This window comes from Stenella coeruleoalba, assembly GCF_951394435.1.
Source record: "Stenella coeruleoalba genome assembly, chromosome: X".
Classification (NCBI taxonomy): Eukaryota; Metazoa; Chordata; class Mammalia; order Artiodactyla; family Delphinidae; genus Stenella; species Stenella coeruleoalba.
This window is the reverse complement of record NC_137152.1, coordinates 32,136,920-32,158,047: the sequence shown is the minus strand read 5'-3', so window position 1 is coordinate 32,158,047 and position 21,128 is coordinate 32,136,920. Positions and strand designations below refer to the sequence as shown.

General features: G+C 37.5%; 1 protein-coding gene across 3 annotated transcripts in view; it reads left to right on the top strand.

Annotated features, from left to right (window-relative positions):
- The window catches only part of CASK (calcium/calmodulin dependent serine protein kinase), a 389,387-nt gene that overhangs the window by 244,356 nt on the left and 123,903 nt on the right, over window positions 1–21,128 (top strand). For all 3 annotated transcript variants that reach the window (XM_079909891.1, XM_079909890.1, XM_079909889.1), the window contains exons 6-8: window positions 5,989–6,091; window positions 11,944–12,119; window positions 16,887–17,009. In XM_079909891.1, coding sequence (XP_079766017.1) covers window positions 5,989–6,091; window positions 11,944–12,119; window positions 16,887–17,009 — 402 coding nt within the window. The remainder of the gene's footprint in view (window positions 1–5,988; window positions 6,092–11,943; window positions 12,120–16,886; window positions 17,010–21,128) is intronic.

Genomic DNA, 21,128 nt, shown 5'->3' with positions numbered 1-21,128 from the left:
TAGTATATTTTCATGTATTCCCTTAAGGCCTTGGATTTATTTTCTAAAACAATCTTATAATTTTAGGGTTAGATGAAATTTGTGATAGTATTCTCTCCTTTTTAGCACCATGATGAACTCTCCCAAGTAAATTAAAATATCTCCTATATTTTAAAGAAAATAATGAAGTAATTCTGCAGGGGTTTTTTGTGGTCCTAGTCCAATATTTAACCACTATCTGTCCCTCTATGTAACTGTTGGCCCTGCAGTTTAACGTCATTTCTTCTTTTTTGTTGTCATCTGAAATGAAGAAGTTAGTTAATATCCTCCTCATAATTGTTACCCTGTAGCTTTGTTTACTTTACACTAAATATTTAACTCATTGGGCTTTATCTAACATTCTAATTATTTCTGGGTACATACACTCTTCTAAACATCATATTCTCCAGAGCTTTTAGTTTGTTATAAATATGACACATGGGACAGAATATTTTTAAATTGCCAGAATAAAAATATTTTGTAGCTCTTCACTCTAGAACTTCTGAGAAGGAAGATGATTACTGTATTGGTCTAGGAGGAATTTTTGTGTGTGTGTGTGTGTGTGTGTGTGTGTGTGTGTGTTGTTAAAAAAACATGACATTAAATTAACTATCTTAACTATTTTAAAAAGTACAGTTCAGTAGTGTTAAGTATATTTATACTGTGCAAAAGTATACTTATATTGTTATACTTTATAAGGTATATTTATATTGTTCAGTAGTGTTAAATATACTTATTGTTGTGTTTATATATAGAAATTTTTCATCTTGCCAAACTGAAAGTCTGTGTCCACTGAACATTAGCCCCCTCTCCCTCTTCCCCTACCCTTGGCAACTACCTTTCTACTTTCTATGATTTTTGACTACTCTAGGTAATTCATTTGAGTCAGATCATACAGTATTTGTCCTTTTATGACGGGCTTATTTCGTTTAGCATAATATCCTTGAGGTTCACCCATGTTGTACCATGTGACAGAATTTCCTGCTTTTTCAAGCTACGTAATATTCCATTGTATGTACATACCATATTTTCTTTATCCATTCATCTGTCAGTGGACATTTGGGTTGCTTCCACCTCTTGACTATTGTGAATAATGCTGCAATAAACATAGGTGTACAAATATCTTTTCAGGATCCTGGCAGGATTTATTTAAATGACTAAATAGTGTTTATCTATTATATGTTCTATTTCATAAAATCTAATATAAAATTTTTATCATGCTAGCTATTTTTCCACACCTAAGCCATCCCTTTTCAAAACACTAATTCTGTTTTAATCTTCAGTTCCCTGATGACCCTACTGTGACCAGGTTTGAATGTAAGCTTTTCTTAGTTCTTCCTTTATATGAGCTTTTTCCTGTTCATTCTGAACTTTCTGCTTTTTGTTTTGGTGTTCTCAGCTTATTCCCATACATGCTCTTCTGCTCACCCTTCCTCTTCCTTGAACTCTGTTGATATCTTAGCTTTTTATTTATACAAAAGATAGAAGTAGAAAAGAAGAAATAAATGGATATGCTTGTTTGGTGCCATCCATTTATGATATTACCGGCCTTTCTTATCTAGATCCCAACCCTTGTTAAATTCAGCTCACCACCCACTCCAGGCCTGAACCTCACCAGCTAACATGAGGACTGCTGGATACAAACACAGAAGAGTGCTGATTGGTCTTGTTTCAAACTCATGACCACAAACCTCGAGTGGGCCCCTATGCTGCCAACAGTCCTGCTATATTTCCTTAGTCTGGTGGTTCTCAAAAAGTATGGCTCCTAGACCAGTAGCATCAACATCACTCAGGACAAGACAAACAAACAAAAAAACCATCACTCAGGACCTTATTAGAGATGCACATCCTTAAGCTCATCCCAGACCTTATGAGTCAGAGACTCTGGGGATGTAGGCCAGCAGATCTGTGTGATGATGATACTAAAGTTTGCCAACCACTGTCTTAGTTCATTTTCATGTTCTTTGAAAACCCTTTTCACACCTTCACTCTTCTGCCAGCAACCCCCTCTCCTTCCTCACTTCCACCTGCTGATCACTTTTTATTTCAAGTAAATGGAAAATAGAAGTGCTCAGAAGAGAACTTCCTCATCTTCTTACATCCGCATCTGCCTGCATCTACAGGTGCCCCTGTATCCTGCCTTCTTCGCTGTCACTAGGGCCAACCCCCTTCCCACTTGCATATTATATCCCATCCCCTTTCTCTTCTGGGGTTGTTTTTTCCTTTCTACAGGATCTTTCCCATCAGCGCGCAAATGTTTCTCCTTAAAAAAACAAAACAAAAAAACAAACCTCCCTGAAGATGTCTAGGTAATGCTATGGAGTCATCTAATGCACGTGTTGTTATGTGAAAATTTTGAGTATTTGTATGTATTGTCTCATTTTCAAAACAAAACCAAACAATGGAAGGATAAACCAAAAACTAATGCCAATGAGGTGAGAGAAATGAGGAGAGGGGACAAAAGCTAGGCCTCTCTGAAAGGTATTTGTTTATGGTTTTGCCTTTGGAACTTTGTGTACATGTTTTGTATAATTAAAACACCAAATTAAGTCAAAATCTAATTAAAACAAATTGGCCTCACTATGTAACAAATTGAAAGTATAACCACAAGGAGAATTCTTTTAAGTGACTTTAAAATAGGGTGGGTTGTTTTGTTTTGTTTTCATTTTACATAATTTTAGATTTACAGAAAAGTTATTGTACAAGAAAAGTACAAGGAATTTCAGACACCTTTCGCTCAGATTCCCCATATGTTAACATTTTACCTTTTGTAGTTAGTAAGTATCCTGTGGGGAGCTACTCTGAGATTATACAAACATCCTGTCACTCTTCAAGCTTTCACCCACTAGTTAGAACCCTTTGCTGGTTCTTATCTGACTCAGTTATTACGATGATAACTGCCCAATGGTGATTTTCTAATGCCAGAATTTATTCTACATTTATGAATTGATTTTCTACTTAAAGGAAAGCTTTTCCTTCTCCCCATTCATTTACTTATTTACATCAGCATAGACTCATGAATTCTTACTTTGTTGAATAGTAAAACAGTATTTTGATACATCTGACAAAAAGAATCACGAAGAAATCCTAAACAGCATACAGTGGTTTTGTTGTTACTGGTAATGGAAATGTTGTTACTTTGAAACTTTTATACACACACATTAAAGGAAAAAGCAAATGAATGATTATGTTAATGTCATTAGGTACCAACATTATCTGACAAAATCGAAGAAGTAAAATTAAAAACTATAATTGAGTAGGAAGAAGCATCAGTATGAATTGGTGATTTATGTTTTTCCTTCTAAAAAATAAGTAATTTTTAGCTATGTCCGCTTGAAGAGTCGAAGCGGCGATTACCTAATAGCAGTACTATACCTAATATCCATATTGTGGATTTAAGTACCTTTACCCACTAAACAGAAATGGGACTGTTTGGAGAAATGGCCAGCTCCAATTCTGGGGCAAGAAATGAACAAGACAAGCCTTGAACACCTTGTGCCTGAAAGCAAGGAAGTTATCAGACTCCTAGAGTCTTACAAAAGGACATAAAAGCTGACTTAAGTAGGGGCTCTCACTGGCCAAAAACAGGACAATTCGAGCATGAAAATGAATAATGACTGCAATTGATTAAAACACATCAAAAATATTAAAAATCTATAAATCATTATAGACAACCTCCTACCTGGTCTCCTTTCTTCCACACTTGTGCCCTTGCAATCTCTTCTCCACGCAGCAGCTCAAGTGATCCTTTCAAAACCTAAAACTCATCTTAATGCTCTCCTGCTCAAAACTTTCCAGTGGTTTTCTATCTTGCTCAGCCTAAAACCCAGAGTTGTGGCCTTGACCTCAAAACCCTAGACCACAGGGTCTTTGATCATCTGAATCACATTTTCCACCACTCTTCCCTTTGTTCATTCCTTTCCCAACACACTGGCTTCTTTACTCTTCTCCAAACTTACCAACCCCCTTCGTGCCTCTGGGCCTTTGTACTTATTATCCTCCACACCAAGATCTTGCTTCCATGTGGTTTGCTCTGCGACTTCATTCTGGTCTGTGTTCACATATTACCCTATTAGAGAGGCCTTCTCTGACACCCCTTCTCTTATTAAATAGCAGCTCCCTAGTCTTCAAACCTGTCACACCTACTTCCCTACCAGCCTAATTTTACTTCATAGCACTTAACACTACCTAGTCTTGTATTCATTTACGTATGTTGGTTTCTTTGTTTATTCTCTATCTTAAATTCCAATTTTATGACTTATCTCACTTAAGCGTTTGTTGAGAGTGACTGAATCCATGCGCTGCTGGATACATAGATCTCAGTGTAACATTAACTTAAGCATAAATATAGTCAACAAACTATATAAAGTATATACTCTGGGATTCTGATTTAAGCTTCTACTATTCCTTCCTAAGAAGGTGTTGAAGACACTGGCCAGGAAACCCTGTCTGGGTCTAGTTTGTATTTTCTTCTTCTGCATCATGGCCACCCTTTTCTAGGCTGGTTCATTTGCTGTGCCCCACACTACAATCATGCCAGGGCTATTGCTTTTTTCTTCAGGTCTGTTGTCATTGATCTCTATTTGAACCAGCTGAAAGTTCTCATTGAGGGAGAGCACTCTTTATCAATTGGTTTCTATAGAGGTTTGCTTGTTCTTCCATAGACCCTTCTGGCTACTTTGTGTCTTCCTGCAGTTTGCTCACCATTCCTGTACACTTGCTTTTTCTCTCCTCTCTTTCTCTAACTCATACACAGTCATACATACATTTATGTTCAAGGGCTCATCTTTCTTTGTGCTAGACTCTATCGTAAAGGTCTTTAAACAGCCTTGGACAAAAAGTAACTTCCAGAGTGGAACCCTGATGCTTTCATTGGGCAGCGTAAGGATCCCTCCCACTTTTGCGTATCCATCATCAAACATCTCTCCGGGTGTACCAGCTCAGAGTTTTATTGCACAGGTCTCTTCATGCCCACTCTCATGTAGGCTAAACCTGAACTAAAATTGTGTCATTTTATGTATGAGCAAGTATAGGACAGAATAAAAAATACTTTTATCTTCCAAGCCTGAAGAGGCTTACCTTTTTCACTAACTGGTATTTTAAGAACAGGTCATAGCATATGTAATGTTAGTCATGTTGGGGAGCATAGTATTTGAGCAGAGACCAAAGTTCCCTACAATTAAATGCTTTCCTGACACCAGCCTCAACAAGGTCCCAGAAAGAGGCAGATGCAGAGGACAAGCTCCTCCAAAGAAACTCTCATTGTGACCACAAAGCATATGATTCTTAGCCCTGGTCAAGCAGCTGCTCCTTGGGGAGTTTGTCTTTACCCTGGACTAGAGGCCAGCCAAGTAGTCTCCTTTCCCCCTTCTCCTTTCTCACCTCCCATTCCCACAGAGAGGAAGGGCAGGTCCAGAGAAAAGACCCCAGGAAGAGCATTGAATTCCCCAGGAGCCAGGCTCAGTTAAAGTCATTAAATCTGACTCTTCTTACTTGGGGGTGGAATGAATAAAGAAAAGAAATAGGATGGTGGGAGAGTGGACAAAGAAAGGGCCGTCAACATCCCCTAAGGGCCAAGATACAGTGGCTCTGTAGGTCAAGTCAGAGGTTACAAGAAACACAGGTATAAAATATATTTTTCCTTAAATGTAGAGTGTCACTCAAAGGAAGAAAATATTGCATGAAAAGGCAGAAAACATGTCTGTCTTGAACATCCATGCTTCCTAAGTAATTCCTAGCACCACACCCTAGTCTTGGAAACAAATAATTCCTGAAAAATATTGGATAAAACAGGTAAGTCTTTGGAGAAATCAGCCAGAAGTGAGAATAGAGAAATAATTCAAGCATCCAAAGTAATTCCAGTTTTTAAAGTATTACAATATGGTCATGTTATTCGGTTTTGTGTAAATTGAATTGTTCGTCTTCAGTTAATCCTTAACTTTGGTTTGTTTGTTTGTTTTTTCTTTTCAGCCCCACTGTGTTCTCCTTGCCTCAAAGGAAAACTCGGCACCTGTTAAACTTGGGGGCTTTGGGGTAGCTATTCAATTAGGGGAGTCTGGACTTGTAGCTGGAGGTAAGAACACTATTTTTAAAATTTCCTTCAAAACCTCGTCACTTTCAGGCTGGTGTAAAACTTTCAGACTAAATATTAGTCCATCCTCAGTGTTTCATACCGCATTCTACCTCACCCTAACCCACCCACAAAAGTGCCATAATGTAGTTTTGAATTTAATAATTCTGTAGTCATAATTAGAATTTTAGTCCCTTAAGATAATAGACTCTGTCTTTTTACTCTTTGTATCCCCAACACTTAACAGGGAAGAGACCCAACATACAAAGATTAAAACAGTATTGGAAGAAGATGATATTTGAGGCAAAGTGACTTTTAAAGTTGAACTGGCCAAACGAAGTCAAATCTAAAATGTGTTAACTACTTTCAGGTTACATCTATGGCTAATTTTTAATTTCACACTGTTTTCCTCTTTCCACTTGTGAAAGAGTCCCACTCAAGCCATCAATCTGTGTATTTGGGAAGAGCAAGCAGATGTGAGTACAGACTGATTTTATTATTCGCCAAAACAAACATAATTAGAAAATTCCCATGCCAGAAACAAAAGAAGAAAAGTTCAAATGGAAACTTTCTTCACCAGTGTACAAAGGTGGATGGTAATTACAGATTCAAGTATTTGGTTTTATTTATTCCTTGCAGTAGATTCCAGCTCAGAATGCTGCCCTGTTTTTAGTTTTGTTCTTTAGTTTTGCAGATTACTTAATTCTCCCTTCTGCAGACTACCAATCTTCTAGTCATTGCTTTATATTTTCCATCTCGAAGTACTGCCAGCCTTCACAAAGAGGAACAATATCAACAGTATTAAATTCAAATACCTAACAAATGATAAATATCAAAATAATAATCTTTTACACAGGATATTTCATTTAATTCACTGTTACTAAAACATTGAAGCAGTATTAACATAGATCATCTTCTGAAAAATGAGCCATGAGTCATAGTTGTATTCTTTAAATCATTATTTTACCACATTGCCCTCTAAAATTAAATTGTGTTTAGATTTTCTTCTTCTTTTTTTTTTTTTTTTTTTTTTTTTTTTTTGCGGTACGCGGGCCTCTCACTGTTGTGGCCCCTCCTGTTGCGGAGCACAGGCTCCAGACGTGCAGACTCAGCGACCATGGCTCACGGGCCCAGCCGCTCTGCGGCATGTGGGATCCTCCCGGACCGGGGCACGAACCCGTGTCCCCTGCATCGGCAGGTGGACTCTCAACCACTCCACCACCAGGGAAGCCCTCTAGTTTTGCATTTTCTTCTAATCATTTCCAAGAATCTGAGAAACTGCAAGTTGAGTATAGTTTTGAAAACTGATTTTTTTCCTTCTAATTCTAATGAACTAGTAAATTCAAAACTAATGAAAAGTTTTGAAATTTTTCATCTGTGATTAGAGGACTGACCATAAGGTCAGGTAACAAAGAACAGTTTAATCACAGAATCATTGAATCTCAGAATTTGAAGGGGCCTTAACTTCTCCAGTCTTGTAACTAATGATTGAATTCTCTCATAAAATTCCCAGCAAAGGGCTGAGCTCTAGTTTAATTCCTCACGTGGCAAAGAATTCACTGTGTCCCAGGACAGTTCATTCCATTTTTGGAAAGCTCCTAAGTATTGAAACGTTCATCCTTGCGTTGAATGGAAGTCTGTCGTCCTGTAACTTCCACCCAGTGGTCCTAATTCTGACTTTTGGAGCCACAGTAAACAATTTTAATTCTTCCATATGATAGTCATTCAGATGCTTGAAAACAGCTATAATGTTCCCCTAAGTCCTATCCAAGTTAATTTGCCTAGGTTAATTTAGCCATTCCTCACATAAAGTGGTTAAGAGTCTCCTGACTGTGCACCAAGTACAGAGCCAAAACTGAGCACAAATACAGGTACTTCCAAGCGCACAGAAGCTTGAGGTTATCACTTCTTTTGCCGTGGATCTACATTTCTGTCAGGCTCCCCAAACTGCATGAGCTTTTTGGACAACGCTGTAACACTGCTGGCTCATATTAATCGTGCAATCAACTACAAATCTTAAATTGTTGTTTTTAAACAAACGTTGCTGTTGAACTAACTCTCTCAAATCCGGTATTTGTACAACTCATCCCCATGTTAAGACTACACAATTAAATAACACATAATTTCTGACGATTGCATCCTCACGGTTGATGGGATGATATGAAATAAAACGAATTCCTTTTATATGCTATATACTATATGCTATATATGCTATATAATATATGCTATATTCCTTTTATATGCTATATATATTATAGTGTCTTTGTTTCTCTTGGTCTGGATCTTCATCCTGTTAGTATTTAAAATGGTATGGGCTTCATATTTTACTGTGCATCTCAACTGAAGGGGAAAAACGGATTCATTTGATTTACCCAGACATTTTTTACATGTTAATCTATTTTCCTAAAGTCCATGAATCTTTCCCCTAAATTGTATATTTTTAAAGCTGATTTTTAACCCACAGTGTGTCAGTTATGCAAAATTTATTTTTATCAATTCTTCTAGAATTAAAATGCTTTGTGATGGTCAAAATATTGTCGTTTCTTAAACATACCTTTCCTTGCAGTCTTGAAATAACTACTTCAAGCATTGTAATGTCTTTTAAAATACAGTCTACAGATGTAGATAAGGGATAAATGATTTCTCTTATAAAAAGCTTTCATGTTGTTTAAGGTATCAATACTTTTAAAAATTTTACTATTTATCAGCTCATTTGCTAATATTTAACAGAAAGCTATTTTCCTGTCAGATTAGAATCTTTGATCACTCAGTCCTCCAAATAGAAAGGAATTCTCTCCTTTATATGTTCCATATAGTAAAAACCATTTACGTATATTTACACTTCCCCTATCTGAAACTCAGTTGTTTGGAAAACTCACTTATCCAGAATATATCTAGGAACCTAGGAAATAATTATAATAGCAGCAAGGCATTTCCTGCCCTTAATACCTGTTCATGGTTCTCTCAAGTGAGCATCTAAAGACACACTCTGAGGCTGACGTGCTTCCATTTTTCAGAAACTTTTGTGGATTCGTGTTCCTTCATACCTTGCACCTGCTCTTCCCTCTGGTTAGAACGCCTTTTGTCATTTTATGTATCTAGTTAACTAAGTATTCTTGAAAGCTGAGCTAACAATCATCTCTTAAAAGCAAGCTGATCTTCACCATCCCAAGTGAGGTAACCCTATTCCTTCTCTCCCATATTACCATAGCTATCTGGGCTACATACCTCCATGTAGCATTTGATGCAGGGATTTGTAATTATATCAAAGACTGAGGTTTGTGAGGGCAAGAGGGGGGGACCATGGCTTATCTCTTGTATGCCCACAGTGGTCCTAGATTGTGTCTGGGACCTAGCAGGCACTTAGGAAATTTTTACTAAATGAAAGAATCTGGTTTCTAATGAGATTACAGTTTATAGCAGATTTTATGCAAAAATTAGGAGAAGACAAGGCTAGAGTAAGCATAGTGAAAGAAAAGAAATGAAAGCCTGACAGAAAGAAATACATTGAGCAGACACCAAAAGTTGGAAAGCACAGCAGCCTTTTGGTACTGAAGAAATGAACCCTTGCATACCTCTGAAGTTCCCAAGGGCAATTTTGGTTCCATACCAGAGTTCTTTCATTGGTATCCACAATGATAATTCTGAGTCATCAAGAAGAGGTTAAATTATGTACAGCATCTTGTGTAAGAGAAGTCAGGAAATTGTACAAAGAGAGCCGTCCAAAATTATTAAAGTAAAAAGGTTTCGGTGCGTAAAGATCCAGGTCCTAAAGTATTGAATGCGTACCTATTCAGAACAGCTCTCCCCACCCTGAGGTTCTAGGTAATAAGCTTTTATTATATTATCAAAAAAGGTAACATTTAAATGTACATCGGAAGTGTCTCATATACAGTGACATTTAATTTGGCTTGGTAATTGGCCTCCCATTCTTAGAATTCTGTGGTCAAAGTCATAAAAATCAAGTGACCACAAAGAAGGAAAAGTCAAGTGATCACAAACCAGGAAATTGAGGAGGTTGGTGTATGTTAAAGGTTGACTCCAGTCCTTTCACACCTCCCGATCTTCATGCAATAAAAAAATCATTCCTGTGTATTCTTTCTACCATGGTCTTTTCCCCTTTCATCTGTGAGCAGATTCTTGAACCAAAAGACATGTATATTCCTCAAGGATGAACCCTAATTCTCCAGAACCAGGGTAGTCTTCAATATGGATAAATGGAAAGAACCTCCCCTGGATGTCTGGGGCTGGCTGTGGTGGCTCTGACTAGTCCCAGATTGAGGCCTACATTTTGAGATGCTTGGTCCTGCCTTGTAAGGGAAATAGTAGGAGTCAAGTTGAGTTTCAAAGCAGTATCCCAACCATCAGCAGGTACCTGGCTGGTGCCCTGGTACCAGTACTCTGATCTCTTACCCTGCTTTTCCCTACTCTTACCAGCTCCTGTCCATCAGACCAAGGCAAATTCTCCAAGGGCACTGCCCTATCCAGGCTGTTAATGAAGTAGAAGGCTTAGTTCTCATCATTTCAACTTCTTTTTGTTACTTGAGGAAACCAAATGGGGCAATATGGAAATAAAAATCTTTCCTTCTAACCAGTAGAGTTTTCACTGATCTACTATACATTTTAAATAAAAATATTTTCACTCCCTGAACCCTGAACTTAATCTCTTCTATTATGGGGGAAGGAGAGGAACCATTATGATCTGCAGCAAAGGAATATTCCCAGGACACAAGCTAAGAGCTGCTTTATCCTTCTCATCCCAACCAGGTTTGACAATCACCAACAAGACTTTTATGATATATTCTCTCTAGCTGGATTAGAAGATCTCTGAGGTCTGTGTTTAAACTCTGATCACAGTTCTGAGCTCTACATAAAGTTTTGTGCAAGCTTCAAAATAAAAATTATCTTGGACTCGTGATGATGAGGGTGGGGCTGTAGAGGGAAAGGGAGGAGAGGAGGAGCCTGCATAGAGCTAGAAGAGCTGCCAAGTCTGGTGGGCAGTTCCCCTCCCACAGTAATTTCCCTACAGGGTACAAGCCTTTCGTTCTCCAGTAGAAGAAAAGACTTCTTTTGGGATGGTGAGTTAAAGATGGTTACTAGTGTAGAAACAACTGCTTTCAGATTCCTTCCTGAAACCTAACTTTGATAGGAAAAAAAGAAAAAAGCGTTTCAAAGAAGATAGAAGTCAAAGAAGATTGAATGGGAGGAGCTTCGTGATTTTACTTTGGTTTATGTCATATATTTGCTCTCATTCTGTTCAAATGTTAACATTTGGAGGGAGCTAAAAAATCTTATTATAACAAAATCTTACTAACCATTGGTAATTGCTGCAATTAATTCCTAAAATCAACCGAACAGGATTTCAGAGTCATATTCCAAATAAAAGTTCTAAGCATTAGGTTTAATTTGAGAATTTCTATTTGACAGTCAAAAGTAATCTTTTCCTCTACAGATATTTTCTCACTTGCCCCCCACCCCGCCCCTGCCTCTGCTCTGTATTTTTAGTAATTTTCAAACTTGTGAAAATTAGAAAATTTAAACAACTTCTTCATGAAGCAACAAATAGATAAATACTTACCATGCATCCTATGGAATTCAGTAGGAAGTAACAGTGTTAGAAGACAAAGTACCTCTCCTGGGCTCAATACTTTCAAGACGTGATTAGATAAAAATTTTTTTCTTTCTGCCTTTTTTCCTTGATTTTATAGAGGAGGGGAGAGGTGGTAAGAGAATATTTGCATTGTTAACCTTGTCATTCACACTGTTATTGTTCTCGTATTTTCAGTTTTCAAATGGGAAACAAAAAGCCCATTTTATGTAAACATTTTTCCTTGATGTTGTCATTTTAAATGTAGGACGAGTTGGAACACCTCATTTTATGGCCCCAGAAGTTGTCAAAAGAGAGCCTTACGGAAAACCTGTAGATGTCTGGGGTTGTGGCGTGATCCTTTTTATCCTGCTAAGCGGTTGTTTGCCTTTTTATGGAACCAAGGAAAGATTGTTTGAAGGCATTATTAAAGGAAAATATAAGGTAACATATTGTGAACGTTTTATTTTTCCATTGAGATTAAATTATTCTGAAAAATGTGTTTTGAAGTTGCTGTCTGTCTTTGGATTACTTTCTGGTTGTCACATAGTCACCCAGTCAGAGATGCTTGCATCATCGATCCACCAGCCTTGTTAGGCAACAAAGGCCTCAAATAAATTTGACCCTATCGGCCGAACTGTCATCCAGGTGACTGGCTTTAAAACAACTATTGCCTCACCCCTCCCTTCTCATTCCCTCTGTGCTGCCTCTAAAGTCTATCCCATGTATTTGGATTCCAACTCTGTGTTCAGTCCAGAAAACAGGGTCCCCACTCGTCTTTGATACAGTGTAAAAACCAGAGATCAGATGGATGTTCCCCTTTTCCTCCATGTGCTAAATCAACAGTGTAAGAGTCCTGGGCTCTCAGAGTCATAAAGCCACACTAAAATCAACTTTTTTTTACCACAAGTACATTCTAGCAAAACTGCCTCTTTAGCTAAGTCAAAGAAATTGGTTAGTGCCCTACTTATTTCAAATAAAATTCTAGCTCAGGGAAAGAGTTTGGACTGCTCCTTGGAATTTATTGTGAGCAAATTTGACCTTTTATTTTACCCTGGGTAAGGTGTTTGTGACAAACCTGTGCCCAGATTTTATAGTTTCCATTAGCTGTCTGGTGACCGAACCCACTTATTCAGGCTAAGCTGGAAAATAAACTTCTTTGGCCCTTCGTTGTGTAATTTGAGAAAAGGGCTTTATTTTTATTACTTTTTGCTTGATTTGTAAAGTTAAAATGGAAATTTCATCCAGGTAATTAGTCACTCTTAATTTTAGATTTAGTGTCTATTAGCCTTTATTTGATTTTGCTTTATCATACGTGTTATTTTATTGCATTTTATGTAGTCAGCCAGCACAGCTGAAAAATTTGCCATTTACCTTCCAGGATAAACTGAAATGCCAATATCACAATGGCATTTCATAATATAATTTAGAGCCATTTTGGTGTGATTTAAATATTTATATTCATCTTTGGCTACTGTGAATTGGAAACTGCATGTACTATTCACAGACTCCTGATTAGTACATTATTACTTTCATTACCAAGTAATTTAAGACGTCATTACTGACATTATGAGTGGCTATACCAAAAAGACCTAGGGGGTTCTTAGAAATACGCTTAAGGTTGGTTTCACTACCCGAGCTCTTATACTTTACTGCCCTGTACTACCTTGTATGGCTGACGGAATAGGATGCTCTGTATGGGAAGCACAGAGGAGTATGTGTCTGGATATCAAATCAGGGCAGCTTATTTTGAGGAAGTTCTTTTTCCTCCCGTTATTATTAACACATGTACTTTCTGTTCAACAGAATCACTGTTTCATTTTCAGCCATGCCTGGCAACATAAAACGATACACACAGGTTTATATAACACTACACTCCAAAACTGGTAATTGGTAATTGGTAATTGCTGCAATTAATTCCTAAAATCAACCGAACAGGATTTCAGAGGCCCCTAAAGTTTTTTTTTTTCCAATTCCTCAGTTATGTTAGAATTTTACATGGGACTTGAAACAAATAAAGAAAAAGAAAAAAAAAGAAATGAAAGGTAAAGTAGTTTCAGAGTTGTAGCCTTATCCTTTAAGCCATAACTGAAGCTTGTGGAAGTGAGAAGGTGAGAATGGTCTGTACTTTTTTTCCCTTGGGCTTTATGTACCATCAGCTTATAAAGGCATACAGGTTTGTCTTTTATTTTATTTGGATTATGATATATGCCAAAACTCTGTTAACAGAGAAAGATGTTTTAAGTATAGGTTTTTCTGCTTCTCTTAGAGTCAGTTGACCACTGGGGAATAAAATCAATCCTTTCAAGGTAACTAAAAGTCTCAGGAAACTGCTTGTAAGTAATCATCCTCCTCCAATCCCTTGAAATTGTAAGTGGCTATCAGGAATGCACGGTTATGGCTTTCTGGTTGAAGTTTGCCAAGTGAAATCACAGATACTAGCATATGAAAATAAACACAATAATGCATCAGCATAATAATAATACTAGCAATAATGATAGCTAACTCATACATAGCACTTACTATGTTCCAGGAACTATTCTAAGCACTTTACTTATATTAACTCTTTTCATCCTCACAGCGGCTTATGACGTAGGTACCATATATTAAAATCTCCCACCTGCCTTTTTGAGTTATAAGCATTCGCTAATAATAGAATTCTTCTTTTGTGTTTGTTCTGTTGCTAACTTCCTGGTTTCCAAGGCAATGTGCTTCATTCCAACAGCTTCTGGTATTTGATTTTGTCTGTTTTTAAAGCATTGAATAGTTATCTTTGTTTCTTTGTTTAAAAAAAAAACTTGGACTGTTCACATATGTCCAAAAATTTGTTTGAAAATTTCCTATTCTTAGCATTATAGTATAATATAGTCAGATGGATGGTGGCAGCTATACCATAATTTCTGTACCTGGGGGTTTGAAGCTTTGAGGTTAATTCGTATTTACTATTACTTGGCTAACCTCACCTCTCACTTATATTCATGGCTTTCCTTACAAAAGCCTCAGGTTTTCAGCATCTTAGTTTGAAGTATAGATCCATCTCTACCATCAGTGATGAACCTATTGGGCCTTTAAAAAAAATACTGTGCTGTGATTGTGTCTGCATTTATTTTTACATTTTTTATTACTGAAAATTTCTAACAAACAAAATAGTAGAGATAATAGTATAATGAACCCCCAGCTTTAACACTTATCAACGTACAGCCAGCCTTGTTTTATCTATATTCCACATGCTACTAGATTATTTTGAAGCAGATCTCAAAAATATCATTTTATCACCCTGGTCGCCCTTAACAAAATAAATATTAAAATCCTTGATCTCTATGAGTATTTTCAAGAAAATTTTGATGACATATTTTAAATGTAGTACATTTAAATTGTCATAGTTTATAAACTACTACTGGTCTTAAATGATTTTAATTTAACTTTTTATTCTTGTTTACTAGCTTACTTGATCTTTTAAGGTCAATATGGGAGAATACTATTTAGCTAAAATATATGCTAACTTTTAATTTCAATTAATTTTTTTATAAAGGACAGAAATATATTTCACAAAGTCTCTAAAAGATACAGTGTCATCTTATATCACTTATTTCTGGATAGCCAGTTGGTATCTACACAGCAGGAGTCCTTAGCTGCCTGGCTTTAGTATTCAAATAAGTGAGACTGTTTTATAGCCCTGTTTTGTTCCCCCTTATGTACTCAACCTCCCAAATTAATTTCAACTAGTCTTCTCTGCCAAAGGAAGAGAAAACCCTGGATTGGGCTTCCTCATAAAAAGGACTGCGGAGTATACTTCTCAACCTCTATTCACTTCAGAAGTCTTACCACCACTTTCAGATGATTTCTCAACCCCTTTCCTGAGGACAGATCATTCAGACTTTAAAGACTACATCAGCTCCAAGATGGGGAAGAGGAAACAAGGCTATCTAAGCCCCATCTAATCACATACTTCCTTATTTCAAACTCGTCAACTGATCACAATTTCAGTAGGATGACAATATTTCAACAGTCTCATGGTATTCATTTAATTAAGTAATCTGACAAGAGAAGTGACTATTGTTTGGAATTCTGCCTGTTAGAAAAAGAAAATGGAACGTTTTCCACTCCACCTCTACTAGAACAAAGCCTTACATTAGCCAGAGCGAAATGTCTAATACTAACCCTTGGCGGGATCATAACGATTCATGTGTACTGTGATGCAAGTTGTGATTTCATTTGCCTTTAACCTGTTGTGGACTTTATTCTGCATCTTTCTCCCTTAGGAGGTGACAAAGGTCTCTGCCACTTAAAGCCATGGCATTGCGTAAAGCTCCTGGCGCCAGGCAGCTCCCATGAGCTCACCCAATCAGTCAGTTTCCTCATATTAAATAGGGAGTGAGACCCTACTCCATCTCTACCCTCCTGTCCCCACTTACCTTCCCAACTCCAAGCCCTAAGCATTGCTTTCCATTTTTTCCTGGTTCCTGGTCTCAGACATGCCCCTTTTCCCAGGAGCCTTCCAACTCTTTTCCTCATAGATCCACAGCCTTCCTCACAAGTTGTGTGTCTTAGGAACAACTCATAATTTTTTTGTTTGACTTTAGTTAATTTACCTTGTGGCTTAGTTGTCTCATCTCTAAAAGAGAAAGAAAAGTAACTTCTTTAAGAACAGTATACAAGTGAATTGGGTTTTTTGTAAGGCCTTTAGTAATGGTATATTTTTTCCTAAATACTGAAAATGACATACAGTGACCAAAGTCTCCTATTAATAAAAGCTACTTTGCATAGCTTCACAATTACTGCCAATTCCAAGTTTTAAAAGCAAAATATTAAAAATATTTCTTCAAATTTTTAAATTTTATTTTAGTCTTTTCTGGATCAAAGTATTCTAACCTTTTTAGAGTCTACATTCTAGACTCTTTATTTTAGCTGAGGTAGAACCTGGAATCATGAATGTTCTATTCTTCAATTATTAAAAATATTATTACATATATAACAAGAAGAACATGTATAACAAATATTTACTCCTGCAAATTCTCATGTATTGAACAACAACAGAAAAAGAATTGTATCTGTCCTCTTCTTCCTTAGAAAGCAAGCCTTTAGAATCAGATTTCTCCACCCTGCTCCAAGAATTTTATTCCTGTTGAAACAGCATAGGAATATTAAATAACAGAGAATGTTAACTTCTCACTGGACATAACTGTAATTTTCCTTTTTCCTCCTCTTCAGATGAATCCAAGGCAGTGGAGCCATATCTCTGAAAGTGCCAAAGACCTAGTACGCCGCATGCTGATGCTGGATCCTGCTGAAAGGATCACTGTTTATGAAGCGCTGAATCACCCATGGCTTAAGGTACATGAGCTCATAGGTGGCCATCTACACTTTGTTTAAACAGTTCCAGTGACAGGAATGCATTGCTCTGTAAGGTGCCCCTTTCCACCCTTTTTTTTTTCCTGAGCATTTTTTCGTTACAGTTTTGTTCGTCTTATTTGCTGTTTCTGTACATCCTCTGTAAACATCTAAGAGGATGTACCATTCGAGTGACATTCAGCTCTCATCACAAGAGGGTACAAAAGCGGATTAAGGCAGAATCCATCAGGGAGGAAGGCCTATTTGTTCTCTACCAACACATGTTCCAAAGATGTGCAACATGAACAACGGAAATAGCACTCAACTGTGTGATAATTAAAAAGTGATTATCATTATTTTGGGTGTGAATGTGTACTTCATAGCGTTATTTTTATTTCAGTAGATACTAGATATGGGTTTATTGTCTTAGGAAAAAGGCAGATTTTAAAAGTTCTTTTTATATCCCATCCTGCTGATGAAGTATTAAAGGTATAACTTGGGACTTCAGTGAGACAGTACTATTTGATGAAGACATTACACTGCTCAACAGTTCCAGGAAATTCTCACTTTACATGTGAGAAAACTAAGCCTCAGAGAGGTTAAGAATCTTGCCTCAAGTCACAAAAGTTGTCAGTGGTGAAGCCAGGATTTTAATTCAGCCTGCCACACCCCCTTCCTTTGTACTCAAGATCCTATCCAGTTCACTTACTCAAGGTCACTGCTCTCACATGTGTCCGCTTACTGGCATCATCAACTTCCTATCTCTGTTGGATCTAACAAGCTACAGTTTATTTTTATTACACACACACACATCTTCTCCTGACCTTACCACCCCCTCCAGCTTCTACCCCTATTCTCTGCTCTCCTTGACAGCAAAACTCCTAGAAAGATTTATCTCTACTCACTTTCTCCAGTTTCTCCCATCTCTTTGTCTTGAACCCACCCTAGCCAGGTTTGCAATCCTACCAACTCCACTAAAATAGCTCTTGTCAAGTCACTGCTGACCTTCACATTGCTGAGTCTAGTGGCGAAATATCAGGTTTCTCCCTCTTGGCATATCAGCAACATTTGACATCCATCCTTCCAAAACACTGTCCTCCCTTGGCTTCAGGACACCTTGCTCTCCTGGTTTCCCTTCTACCTCTCTGGCTGCTCCTTTTCAGATGGTGCTGATTCTTTCTCATCTCCCCCAGCCAGGTCTTCACAGTGGGGTGCCACAGCCCCGCCTCCTTCTGTCTACACTCAGACCCTTGGAAACCTCATCTAGTTTTAATGGCTTTAAATGCTATCTGTACACCCTGAATTTATACCTTTAGGCTAGGCCCTGTCCCCTGAGGTATTCTTAATTTAGTTTACAGTTTTGCTCCCCAATACCTGTCTCATTTCACCCCTTACTACTCTCCTCTTCTCACTTTGTTCCCTCACGTTGGCCTCCTTGCTGTTCCTCAGCAGGCCCATACTTGCCTCATTGCCTCTGTGTTAGTCGTGCCCTTTCCCTAGAATACTCTTCCCCAAGGTATCCTCATGACTTATTCCCTCACCATCTTCAGGTCTTTGCTTATACATCAGCTTCTTAGTAAGATCTTCCCTGACCACCCAATTTAAAATTTGAGAGAAGGAATGTTCCCTGCCACCAGTATTCCCTATCCCCCTTCCCTGCCTTAGTTTTTTCCATAGTGTTGGTCACCATGAGACATACTTATATTTTACTTATTTGTTTATCTGTCTACTCCCATAAAATATAAGCTGCATAAGAGTGGGAATTTTTCGCAGTTGGTTCACTTCTGTATAGAACCTTTGAAAGTGTCTGACATGTAGTAGGTGCTCATAAATATTAGTTAATGATTTAATGAGTGAATGAATGAATAAATGTTCATACTACTATACCATGCTACCTCCCCAGAAATTATGCAAAATAATAATGTATATTTAAACATAGATTAATAATGTATCTTAACAGCGATGACAAGGAATAATAATATTATCAAACAATGTTGAGATTCCAGTGGATCTTGATTCTCCTTAAGAATATTACTTCTCACATCTGCATTCAACCCTCTGATACTTGGTTCTAGTTATTCTTGACTTGAATTTCCCCAGTTGTAGCTATTCCTGAAAAGAGTAAACAGTTCTGAGATACTTTCTTGTACTTATTTTCTCCCAGAAATAAACCATTTGGGGGGACTCCTATTTTTCCTTTGCCTCAGTTTCTCATAATGGGGATCTTTTGTTTGTTTGAAGCTAGTTTAAATGCCAAATAACAGTGAAAATGGCAGCCATATTAGTCATTTTTAAGATCCTTTAGAAAATTTGGCTTTCATTATCTTGCATACCTTGACTAATAACATTTATTTTTGGAAACCCTTATCCCTGCAATGATTATAGTTCTTTTTCCAAATAATCTGAGCTTAATACACAATAGATTTCTGGCACCAGAAAGACAAAAGACAAAAAGTGTCCGTAACTTAAATGAAAAAATTCCAGGAGGCTGTTTGAGCTTAGTGTCACGTGCCATGTCTGAACTACAGTTTACCTTCGCTGCAGTGTGTTATCTGAAGATGGAAGAATTCAATGAGAATATTATCTAGCTGATGAGAACAGGCTTATATTTCAGTACTTTTCCATGTATACTTTTAAATCATTTCTGTGCATATAAGTGGTGGTAATTTAGCAATGGCTAAAATTTAAGCTATGGGGCTTCCCTGGTGGCGCAGTGGTTGAGAGTCCACCTGCCGATGCAGGGGACACGGGTTCGTGCCCCGGTCCGGGAGGATCCCACATGCCGCGGAGCGGCTGGGCCCGTGAGCCATGGCCGCTGAGCCTGCGCATCCGGAGCCTGCGCTCCGCAACGGGAGAGGCCACAACAGTGAGAGGCCCGCGTACTGCAAAAAAAAAAAAAAAAAAAAATTTAAGCTATGGTTTAAATATGAAAAACTCCTGAATAACTGCAATGTAGAGAAATAAAATGATGAAAATCCTTGTAATGAAGAGTACCCAAAGTCATGATACCGTTGTTTTATGTCCAAAACAATTATTATTTCTTTGGCAAACCACAAAAAAAAGTCCTGTTCAATCATACCATCTCAAAAGGGAATTTGAGTAAATAGACCAGTTACTATGTGAGTGTCTTGTGGTTGTTAAATTATATGTATTTAACACTTTTATCTAAATTAGTGCTGTTTGCTGTAAATATTCATTCCAACAAAAGTAAGGCCAAATAAGATTGTAATTTTCTTATAAACGACTGAGCTCTTTTCACACCCTTTGTAGCCTTAATATATATAGACTCCAAGTATGTTGACTATAATAAAGACAAAAAGGGTATTTATATTAGGCTAATCAATTTGAATTTTGGAAAAATCAATCAACACACCAATTAAAAGTATATTCAGCATCTAGTGTGCACAAGGGACGGTGAATCAAGTACTTCATTAAAGTGTAAGACACGTTGCTATAGACATTTTTCTGAATTCATATCACATTACTTTTAGTTTCAGGTAGGACTGTTTAATACAGAAAAATATTTTTTTTTCTTTTGTCTCATTTTTATAATGCTTTGAGGTTGTTATTATTTACTTGTTTTCTGGTATGAGGTACCTTAACAGACTTTTTTTTTTCAATCTTATGATTTCATCTGTTTAGAAAATATCAGGAATCATAATTTAAGCATAATTTTATTAAAAAAAATTTTTTGACTATGTCCGTATCTCTCTCTCCACTTCACCTTAGTGAATGGTGAGCAGAAGAGGTGTTCACTAGAAATAGAGTTCAGTCTGCTATGCATTAAACTTCCCAACCTATTAGAGAGAAAGGCATAGTCAGCCCGTGAAATGAATTTTCAAATGCTGTTAATATAACATAAAGAAACAGAAAGATAACTTCAAAGAAGTCACACGTGAGAAGCACCTCACAAGAATACAGAAGTATGAGCCCAGGAAGACTAATGCGGGGCATGAGAGGTCACTGTAGGCCAGCGCTCCAGAGAGGGCTGCACGTAACATGTTAGTAGGACTGAAGGGGGCCCATGTGGGAGGTACAGAGGAGCACAGGCAAAACATTATAAGTGTTCAGGGCATTCAGGGATGGGGTCAGGGTACACTGGCATAATACAAAAGTCAGCTA